Source organism: Mustela erminea, chromosome 3 (assembly GCF_009829155.1).
Source record: "Mustela erminea isolate mMusErm1 chromosome 3, mMusErm1.Pri, whole genome shotgun sequence".
Lineage (NCBI taxonomy): Eukaryota > Metazoa > Chordata > Mammalia > Carnivora > Mustelidae > Mustela > Mustela erminea.
This window is the reverse complement of record NC_045616.1, coordinates 123,420,059-123,431,262: the sequence shown is the minus strand read 5'-3', so window position 1 is coordinate 123,431,262 and position 11,204 is coordinate 123,420,059. Positions and strand designations below refer to the sequence as shown.

Below are 11,204 nucleotides of genomic sequence, written 5' to 3'. Positions count from 1 at the left end.
GAAAACAAGGGAACTGGAACAAAAAAGCAGGTAAAAGTAATGGCGGAGTCGGGCTTTAAGTTTTCTCAGACCCCTCGCGGGACCCGTTCCGCTCATTGTGTTGTGTTGCCGGCCCCCGTTCCCTCCAATAGGTCGGCGCCTTACTCGAAATACACTCTCCCGCTTGACTGGGATTTTGCAGATGCTGTTTACCTCTACCTGAACTACCTTCCTCCTCCTTTCATCTACTCATTCTTCAGCTTTCTGTCAATTGTCTCCTCTGGGAAAACTGCCGACACTCGGCCACAACGTATTCTAGGCTTCCGCGGCACCGCGGCCCTCGTTAAACACCGGTCATATTTTGACTTTAGGTCGCGTCTGCATTCACTTATTGTTTACGATTTCACGTAACCTACTTGAGGGTACAGCTGCGATCCCCTCCGGTGACCGCGGATTTCGCGGAGCCTAACTCCCGCCACAGGAACCCGCCCGGCGCACCCAACTCGCTGGGGACCGGAAGTGTCGCATTTCGTCGGGGACACCGGATAGGCACGAGCACCGCGCGCGCCAGGGACAACCGGAAGTGTGGCGTACAGGTTCGGGGTCCTGGAATGGGAGCGCCCGCGAAGGCTGCCGGGAAGCGTGGTATCTCGCGCATCTCGTCATTTGGAGCAATTGCGCGTGCGCTGCCTCCGTCTGCCGAGATCGGGAATATGGCCGCGCGGTCCGTATGGGCGGTCAGGCGGCTGGTGCAACGCCTTCTGGCCTCGAGTGCCGCGTCCGAAGGCAGGTGAGCGAGGCAGGCCGCGGGTCGCGGGTTGAGGGTAGTGTGCGAGACAAGCAAGCTGGAAGGGCGGTTGTGGGCCGGAGGGCGCGAGATGACTCACCAGACCTCTCAGCTGTCCGATTCGGCACTCACGGCCCCATTTTGCAGATAAGGAAACTGAGGCACACAGCTGCGTTTCCTTGCCAGGCCAAGAAAGAGCCGAGATCACGTTCCTTGGAGGTGGGAACTCTTGAGCCCCGAGCATCGACTGAATTGGGGATGTACATCTCCGGGCCCCTTTTCCTCCGTCTGGGGTGTCTGCGGTTACATTGAATTCTCCCCGCCGACTCCCTGTGTGACCCTAGGCCAGTCCCTTCCACATTATCTCGGCTTCACTTTACCTCTCGGTAAAAGGAGGGCGGTCGACTTGGTCTCCAAACGGCTCTTCCACCTGAGTCTGTGAAGTTGCATTTGCTGCTCTTCACCATCGGCTGCGGCACCTTTTTTTGTTTACTTATCATGCCGACTGTAGAACTTTATGGGTAGTTCTTTTTTTTCTCCGGTTCAATCGAGAAAAGTGAGGTTTAAGAAAGTTCAGTAACTTTTCCAAACTCAGGGCTCTAGAATCGGCTCTTATTAAAAGTGAACAACGTTAATTATCCTCAGGGCGACTCCGTGTTTGACTGTGTGTTCCTCAGAAAGAATAAAAATGAGTGAACTGTGGGGTGAGTAAGGTTGGACTTCTGAAGTGTAAATTAAGCTGCGGGGAATCCGGGAATCTCGCAAAACTGTTTGCCACCTTTTTATCTTTACACACTTGACCTAGCACCCTACCCTAGCACCTGGGTGCGAGATTGAATTCTGTTGAATTCTGGGTTTCGGGCTTAAAAGTCTTTTTGGCAGTTTGTGATGTAGGGACGTGACTAGAAGAAAAAAGTTAGCTTCTGATATAATTTCCCCTCACTCCAGTTCTGGAGCAGAAGGAATTGAAGGGCTCAGCCTCAACTCTCCGCTTCAGACTTGGGCTTTGGCCGTTTTCTCTTTAAACTGGCCCTTGGGAGTATTATGACCTACTTTCAGTTGAATAAATGTAGTTTGTTCGTTGAGGAGGAAGGAGGTATTTCACCCTGTGTGATTTGCCCCAAATCTATGGTGACCATATTTTGTGAACCAGAAATGTGGAACCGTTTACAGTCTGAAACCAGGCTGTAATAACTGCGTTCAGGGCTGTCCTGGAAAGTCTAGGACGTAAAAGTCATCTTGCCCATAGCTTTCTACTGACTGTTCCCTCTCCCTTGCAAAAAGCAAACACTTTTTACCCCTTTTAAATCTTTGCATGGATGTCACCTCAATGACTGTTCTTCGATATATGCCGGTTCATATGAATAAATTATTTGTTTTAAAGACCTTTTGTACTCACAGATTGATTTTGTTGATTTTACTTCAAGTTATGAGAATCCAGAAAGTGTAATGGAAACTTCCTTGAAGGAGGATTGAGAACTGCTACAATCCAAGATTTGTAAAGTAGGCCCTGCTCTAAAGTTCTTCCTTTGTAAACAACTATACGTCAGACATTTGAGCTGTATGAAATTCTGGATTACAAACATGTTTGAATACAAAGATCCATTTTATTCAGTTTATAGTTCATAGCCTGGAACGTATAGTGTTTTATAAGTGTTTAACCGACTTGATTTTACACAGACGTGAGTTCCCAAGTCAGGATTTCTCTTAACACAGGTGCTCTTTCATAAGAGCCTAACTTAGGAGCTTGTGGTCAAGAAAGCTTTAGAATTCTAGGCCTGACTCCAGTTTGACACAGTCCCTTTACTGGGCTTCATTTTCCCCATGTGTAAAATGAAGGATTGAATCAGAAATATATGGCTTTGTGTTTTGATTTCCCACTTCTGATATTGCCCTGCTGGTTCTGGGCATAAGAACTCGGTTTTCTCTTGCTGACTTTTGCGTCCCCACTTCTAGCTATTTCTGCTGCCTTGTGTTCAGTATCCTGATTCAACACAATACTGATTATGTGGTCTTATGCCAGTCATAAGCCTCTCTGAGCTTCAGTTTTCTCATTTATAAAATTGAGATGATAGGGAAGCCTGGGCGGCTCAGTTGGTTAAGTGTCTGCCTACCGGTCAGGTCATGATCTCAGGGTCCTGGCGTCCCGCTCCTTCTCCCTCTCCCTCTGCCCCTTCCCACCATTCGTGTTCTGTCTCAAATAAATCAATAAAATCTTTAAAAGAAAAATTGATAATATAATTTCTCTCACACACTGTGAGATGAAAAGATCATTTACATAAAACCTGACAGTGGTGTCTGACACTTAATAACTTTATATTTTATAAGTGTTGGTGGTGTTACTGTGACTGCGAGCAGTTTGGCTCTGTGTGATGGCATTTCTTCATGTGCCCCTTCCCTCTCGCTTTAGGGGATGGCCGCATCCTTTCAGCACTGCCACCCAGAGAACTGCTGGTGAGGCCTGCAGTTCTGAGGACCCTCCCGATGAGCTTGGGCCCTCTCTTGCAGAACGAGCCTTAAAGCTTAAAGCTGTGAAACTGGAGAAGGAAGTCCAGGACTTAACAGTGAGTAGATTTTGTCGGTTCCTCACATCCCCTCTCTGGTTGATATATCCACACAGTTTTTGTGTCCGTTTTTTTTTTTTTTTTTTTTTAATTAAATTTCCTCTCGTGGGCTCTTTACCTCTCACCCCATCTCTACTCTCCTGCTAGGTATTATTAGGCAAAGTAGTCTATCATCGTTAAAAACATGCTGTCACAGTACTTACATACCTAATGTTGTGGTAGCTTCAGAGGAGGCCCAGGGCCTGGCATGTAGTAAAAGCTCTGTAGATATTTGTTGAATGAGTGTGTCTCTTATCACTGTTCTCTGCTAGTCAGACTACATCTGGCATACTCTGCCTACCAGGGTTGACAGACACGTGTTGAGGGCGGTAATTAGTTAGTTCCAAAGCAAGACTACCCAGAATGGTAAGGAGGTAGGAAAGCATGTCTTGTGAAGGCAATTAAAGGAATCAAGGATTATAAGAATGAAAGAGGAAAAGATTAAAGGAGCTAAACTAACTGCCTTCAAATAGAAGACACACTTTTAAAACTTATTGTTTGTTGTCCTGGAGTTCAGTTCAATGGAAGAAAGAGGGTGGCATTATTGGCTGCCTGTGAAAAAGGAAGCTTTCTCTCAAGATAATGAGCTTGAAAACACCTTGTTAAGTCTTCAGAGTAGGAAGCTAAATGACAGCCTGTCGGGGTTGCTCTACAAAGTAGGTTCCTGCTTTGATGCGGGATTTCTAGTAGCTGATCTAAGATTCCTGCAGCTCCTCATTTTTTTTTTTTTTTTTTATAAAAACCTATCACAAGGTTGAAGTTTGTAAAGTAAGGAAAAACGTTTCTTGGGAATGTGGGTGGCTCAGTTGGTTAAGCAACTGCCTTCAGCTCAGGTCATGATCCTGGAGTTCTATGATCCAGTGTCTCATCGGGCTCCCTGCTCAGCGGGGAATCTCCTTCTCCCTCTGACCCTTCCCCCTCTCATGAGTGTTTTCTCTCTCTCTCTCTCTCATTCTTTCTCAAATAAATAAATAAAATCTTTTTAGAAAAAATTCTTTTCCACTAGCAAGCATGTATTTTCTGATCATTTTGACTTTGCTTTTGGTGTCAGATGAGATACCAGAGAGCGGTAGCCGATGGTGAAAACATAAGGCGGCGAACCCAGAGATGTGTAGAAGATGCCAAGATATTTGGTGAGAGATTTATTCATGATAAAAATTAAACTACCTTTTAGTTTGGGGCATCTGGGTGGCTCATTTGGTTAAGCATGAGACTCTTGATTTTGGCTCTGGTCATGATCTTCATTGGGAGGTTGAGCCCCATGTTGGGATCTGCACTGGGCATGGTGCCTGCTTGGGATTCTCTCTTTCCCTCTGCCCCTCCCCTCCTTTTGTGCAGGTGTGTTCTCTCTTTCTCTTTCTCTCTCAAAAAAAAAAAAAATACCTTTTAGTTTAATGATACTGACAGTATCCTTACAAACTGAACATAGTAAAAAAACACATCTAGGTCCTAAACCAATCCTACTCTGTCCTTCCACTCTTGCCATATGTCTTGTGAGATTTTTATTGGGAATGTTGCCAAGTGAACTATTTACTAAAATAATACTTGCCTTTGTTTTGACCAAAACTTTTGTTACTTAATTTTTCAAGCACGTACACTTAACATTCTAGTGCTTACGCAGCCAATTGTTTAACTCATTAAAAAACAAGTGAATCATTAAGATGTTCAGAGGAAAATCCAAAGAGCGAGACGCATGGGCAATCAGGAATACTAAAATTTGCTTCGTAGAGCAAACTAGTATGTAACCATAGTGCAGTAATCAACTGTGTCTCCACCAGACAGTTTTCACTACTGTGGACAAAAATCACTTGCATTACCAACAGTGTTTACAACTTAATAAGTTAGCAAATAACTCAAAGACAAAGCCCCGGACCATATGGGAACAGGTAATTCTGGAAGTTGTACTAGATCATATCTGTTTTTTCACTGATGACTGAATAATCTTCTTGGTCTTTCAATCTTTGAAGTCTTTCAGGGGCACCTGGCTGGCTTAGTCAGTGGACCATGAAACTTGATCTCTAGTTAAGTGTTTGAGCCACACGTTGGGTGTAGAGATTACTTAAAAATAAAATCTTAAATATATATATACATTTGAAGTCCACACATTTAAAAAAAAAATAAAAAATAAAGTCTTTCACAGATATTTCTCTGAACACACAACAACTCGTCCCAAATGTCTTCATGTAAATGTTAGTAATAGATTGAAGGGTAGAAGGCAGATCTGTGATTACTCGCCTTACTCACAGTTTCGTTAAGAGGATTATACTTTCATTGCACATAGAATGGAGGGGCTTCAGTAGCCCTTGGATTGTATGTAGTCCAGTCTTCTTTTACAAATGAGCTGGAAAAAGTTAATTGGTGACAGATAGAGACGTAAGTCCGTTAGCTCCTGACCGCCAGTCTATTATTTTTTCCCCCATGTCACACTAGTCCCTGTTCTCTGGATTTTATCTGCTGTTTGTGCATAGAATTCACTTCATTCCTGTCCTGTCCAGCCCCAGTGCTTTGGCATAGCCTTCTGCTTTGCATTCAGTGCTAGAGGTACCACGTTTCAGGGCTACCAGCTAAGTACTGACCCCTAAATTGTATTACTGATGTTTCATCCAAGTTTTAATGTCTTATTTCCAACCGTCAGGACAGAGCTTTGCAAACTACAGCCTATGTGTAAGTCCATAAACAGCTCTGAATTTTATTATTAAAAATTTGTAGAAATTGGAGTGCCTGGGTGGCTCAGTGGGTTAAAGCCTCTGCCTTTGGCCCGGTCATGATCCCAGGGTCCTGGGATCGAGCCCCAAATCCGGCACTCTGCTCAGTGCGGGAAGCCTGCTTCATCCCCTCTCTCTGCCTGCCTCTCTGCCTACTTATGATCTCTGTCAAGTAAGTAAATAAATAAATCTTTAAATTAATTAAGTAAGTAAGTAAAAATAAAAATTTGTAGAAATAATCACCTGCATAAGATCCTTGATTTTTGCCTCATCTCACAAAACCTAAAATATTTACTATATGGCCCTTAATAGGAAAAGTTTGCTAACCTTTGAGCTACAAGGAATTGTGTAGCAAGTAAACCAACTTGGTACCTGGGAAAGACTTTCCTGCTTGAGGGGAGCAGGGTAAATTGGCTTATTAGAAGTCAGGCTTTGATGGGTTATATCACTTATATCAGTTCCCTCAAGAATTGATAAGGTTCCCAGGAACAGAATACTAGCTAAGCTCAAAAATAATTTGATAATTTAATTTATTCATTTAGAGAGCAAAATGTGTCTAGCAGTATGCCACTTAAGTCATTTGCTTGAGTCATTTCTTTTTAGTGGCCAGTAATACTTTGAAAAATTGAAGATTGGTCAGGGAGCATGGGGTTAGAAAAAAAATAGAACGCTTTTATTATTTAATTGATATGTAATATAGCATGATGACTCTCCTTCCAGGGAAGGTTTTGTCTCAGTAACTCATCGACTCTTAAACAGGTCATAAAGATTCTCCCCCACCCCCACTCCCAAGAAATGGCTCAGACACCTACTTCCTATTGAAGTAACAGTAATTAGAATAGAATCAGAGACTGAACCACTCACTGTACAAACAAGAGAACCTGAGCTTCTTTTTACCCAAATTCATACAACTTGACTGGACAGAAGTCAGGGTTCTTTGTACCATGGCAATGTACAAGTCTGCCCAGAAGCCTGCCGCTTTCAAAATTCTGTTGGAGTATATGTCTTCTTTTAGTAGCCAGGAGAATCTGCCTTTAGTACTCCCTGGTTGATCTTTATGAGACATTCTTGTCTCTTGGGTGGAGTTTTGATCTAATCAGCATACTTCTCAAGCCTGAGGCAAATCTTTTCTACTTTTTCAGCTGATTTCATTAATAGCCATTAATATTTATGGCCACCATCCCCAGTAGAGGTGGGGAAGGTATCTCGTGGAACTTCGTTCACACCAGGTCTGGTTCCCTGGAGATGCCTGCTGCTTTTGCTCTTTCTTCTCCTTTACCTCCTCTTCCACACCAGATCTCCCACATTATACCAGCATTCCTTCACTTGGTTCTTCTATTTCTTCTGATATCTTCACTTCCTGCCCATCTGTCATGCCCTGGCACCCCAAATCCATTATGTACATTATTATTAGATTAATTTGAATCCTATTACACTTGTTTGCTCAAGATGCTATAAATGGACTCTGTCACCCAGAAGTTAAAGATAGAATTCCTACCTCTGTCAGTTGTTCCTTCCAGAATCTAGGCAGCCAGTCTAAGAAATTTCTTCTCTGTCATCTCTTTTATTGCCTCCCTGTGGATGATCTTCCTTTTTACCTCTGAATACAGTTAAGGTGGCTCCCTATTTTGATGCATAGCCTTAAAACTGTCCTTGGATTGGGGTGCCCAGAATCAGTTAAGTGACTGACTTCGGCTCAGGTCATGATCCCGTGGTCCTGGGATCAGACCCCACATCAGGCTTCCTGCTTAGCAGGGGATCTGCTTCTCCTTCTCCCTCTGTCCCTCATCCCACTCATGGGTGCACTCCGCCCCCACCATGAATAAATAAAATCTTTTTTTAAAAACTGTCCCTGGATTAAAACCAGATGAACAAAGTCCTTCATCGTTCACTAGTTCCACCAGGGCTTTGCTGTTACCATAGATATCTATAATGATGACATTCTTAACATTTCTGTAAGAAAAATCAAGATGCTACATTGGGAGTAATGAGATTACTCAACAATTGAGTTTACTTTTAGAACAGTTCATAAAACTAAAAAGATTTTAGAAGTTTTGTGGCCCATCTCCAGCAAGTATATGTACGTACATATATGTGTAACTTTGGAGCAGGCAGTTAGAGACTCACCTCCTCTATGGAGCATATTACTTCCCTACCCCGGTTGAACCAGTCCTCAAGAATAAACCTTCCTGAATCTCCCTTAGCATGGTGTTCTCAACTAACTTCTGTATTATTGCCCCCTACCCCATGAAATACCAATATCTTATCCCTATGGAGAGTGCATGTCTTAGCAAAATTAAGACATACAAGAATTTTCAAAACTGTACATAAGTCAGTACTAAAAGTGAATAGCCATAAAAATACAAGAAACAATGATCCCGGTTTTTTTTTTTTTTTTTAAGATTTTATGTATTTATTAGAGAGGGAGAATGAGAGCAAGCATGAGAAGGGGGAAGGTCAGAGGGAGAAGCAGACCCCCAGCTGAGCAGGGAGCCCAATGTGGGACCCAATCCTGGACCCAGTTTAGGATCATGACCTAAGCTGAAGGCAGTTGCTCAACCAGCTGAACCACCCAGGCACCTAATGATCCAGTTTTTAAAGCACGGGTTTCTGACATCCTGCATTCAGTCTTACCTAGTCCTTAGGTTCTAACCGTCTTCCCCTTTTCCTAATAGGCTTCCCAGTCATATGCCTTCCAAGAGAAACCCTGATTTGTCAGTTGGATTAAGGTGGTAATCATTGATGACGATCCCTGGGTCCTGTGCGTCAGTCTTCCCACTTCCTGGGGTATCCAGTATACTAGCCACTCCCCTAGGCATTCCCCATACTCCTCCCCTAGGAGCAAAGTGATTTTTCTTCACAAACAATAAAAGTGTCTGGTTTCTCTAGGAATTCAGAGTTTCTGTAAGGACTTGGTAGAAGTGGCAGACATTTTGGAGAAGACTACAGAGTACATTTCTGAAGAAACAGAGTCTGGGGATCAGAAGCTCACTTTGGAGAAGATCTTCCGAGGGTTATCACTTTTAGAAGCTAAGCTGAAAAGTGTATTTGCCAAACATGGCCTAGAGAAGATGACACCCATTGGTGACAAATATGACCCTCATGAGCATGAACTCATCTGTCATGTGCCAGCAGGTGTTGGGGTACAGCCTGGCACTGTGGCGTTAGTAAGGCAAGATGGCTACAAGCTTCACGGCCGAACCATTAGACTTGCCAGGGTGGAAGTGGCAGTGGAGTCTCAGAGAAGACTATGAATGGGCCATGAAGAACTGAATGTTCTCCCAGAGTACAGCCACCTGTGTTTCCTTTATTTATTAAACTAGGTTTGTATTGTACATGAGGTACTTCATGTAATCTGTTTTGGATTTAGTCATATTGGCTTTATTTCTAAGATACTCTACTGATGAATGTGACCTATTTGGTCTTATCAGAAGTCTTGCCATTGGGCATTTGAACAATGTGACAAGTGATCCTATGGCCTTTGTCCAAATATGTTTAAGAAAATTATTTTAAAATTGGTACTCTGATGACTGTCAATTGAAAATCTTTTTAAAAGTGGAAATGAGTATATGTTTATGTATTTTCAACTGAATGTTTCTTTCTAATGGTCCCTACAACAGGAATCTTGTATTTCATGGGGAAAGGAGATGGTAGGGATTGGTTCAACATCTGGGTACTTAGATGATAAAGCTTTAGGTTACATGAATTTAGATCATTTGGGTTGGTTTTTATACACATAGATTTTTAGGACTTCCCCTTTTTATTATTTTCCTTTTAGCCATCTTTTGTCCTTGTAGCCCCTGCCAGGTATATTCACACTCATTGTCCCATGTACAAGGGCTAATTAAGGCCCAGGCAAGACTTGGGAGGCAGGGAGTATCAAGAAATTCAAGATGCCAGGTTCCTTTCAAGCAAATATGACCAAGAAACCTTATGCTTTGCTGGGTTACCTTACAATTATTTTCAGCCTCCCTAGGTATATAATCATTTCAGGGAAACCAAGGCAGCACCAATAGCTAGTGACCCAAATCAGTTTGTGTAGGTAATTTACCTACAGCTTTTCTCTCCACTAGCCCCTAAATCTTCCACTTTGTCAAATTTGCCATCATCCTTTATTAGATTATGCAGGGGTTCAGGGCAAAAATGTTAGGTTCCTACGATTTCTCATTTCATTTAGTTAATGCTGAATTTTTTTTTTTTAATTTGGTACTCACAAATCACTACCTCTCATGCTGATAAGCTTTATTTTCCAGTTTTTGTATCTGCCTTATATTACATATATTAACATCTAGCTGTTTATTTGTTTATATGTTTATTTTTTATTTTTTTCAGTCTTGCTTATGGCTGGTGTTCTGTAAAAGATTTGTTCAATAAAGGAGCAAGTGAATGACCTATCAATCGAACTTTAGAAAGGAGGTCAGTTACGGAGATTTTAATGTTAGAAGAGGCCTTAATGATGAGCTCATCTCCCCCTTTCAGCTTCTTAATCATGAAGACCTTTTTTTAGGACCGGACTCAAAATGTCTGAAACTAGTAAACTACATTTCAATGAGAACTTGAATAAGGAACAACTAGATTTTATCTTTAATCATTTAAGATCCAGCAGTTCTGTAATGAACATGCAAATGTGTCCCCAGCGGACAAAGATTATTAGACATCCAGCTTGCATAGGTAGGTTCAGGCTTTTTAAATTAGTTATCCATAAAGTAGATCCGTTTCTACTGGAATTTTATGACCCCATTCTGTGGAGTGTTACAAGTTACCCTCTTAGACATCATAGATAGTTCCAGCACACTCCACATATGTATCAATAAAACCATCCCCCAGTGGGCCCTGCCATCTCCACCAGAATTAGATACTCAAAAAAAAAAAAAAAAAGTGCTTTTAAGAAGCAAACGAAACACTGGTGGTAAGATTTTAAAACCAGAACCTCTTTGGGCTTTCCAGTAAGTGCATACTGTAAATTTAATGAGCAGTCAGATTTCGAAATAGGAATTTGTCTTTTTTTTGCCTTCATTCCTTTGAGATTGACAGATGGTGACAACAAGAAAAGGAGCCAATTACCTATGTGTTACTTGAATTACTAGCTGTCGTCATCAGTGAATTAGAACAACCATAGTTTTAGGTATG

General features: G+C 42.2%; 1 protein-coding gene across 1 annotated transcript; it reads left to right on the top strand.

Moving 5' to 3' along the window:
* The first annotated feature begins 566 nt into the window (after positions 1–566).
* On the top strand, positions 567–10,997 carry GRPEL2 (GrpE like 2, mitochondrial). Its single transcript, XM_032337380.1, has 4 exons — positions 567–769; positions 3,177–3,330; positions 4,421–4,502; positions 8,964–10,997. Exons 1-4 carry the CDS (start codon positions 591–593, stop codon positions 9,326–9,328), a joined length of 780 nt encoding a protein of 259 aa, XP_032193271.1. The 5' UTR covers positions 567–590; the 3' UTR covers positions 9,329–10,997.
* The last annotated feature ends 207 nt before the right edge of the window (positions 10,998–11,204 follow it).

What these genes read in the sequence shown, in the direction of transcription:
- GRPEL2 (XM_032337380.1), top strand. Translation starts at nt 591, where the DNA reads ATGGGAGCGCCCGCGAAGGCTGCCGGGAAGCGTGGTATCTCGCGCATC. An exon ending in AGTGCCGCGTCCGAAGGCAG is followed by an intron (nt 770 to 3,176) that starts GTGAGCGAGGCA and finishes CTCTCGCTTTAG; the next exon opens with GGGATGGCCGCATCCTTTCA. An exon ending in AGGAAGTCCAGGACTTAACA is followed by an intron (nt 3,331 to 4,420) that starts GTGAGTAGATTT and finishes TTTTGGTGTCAG; the next exon opens with ATGAGATACCAGAGAGCGGT.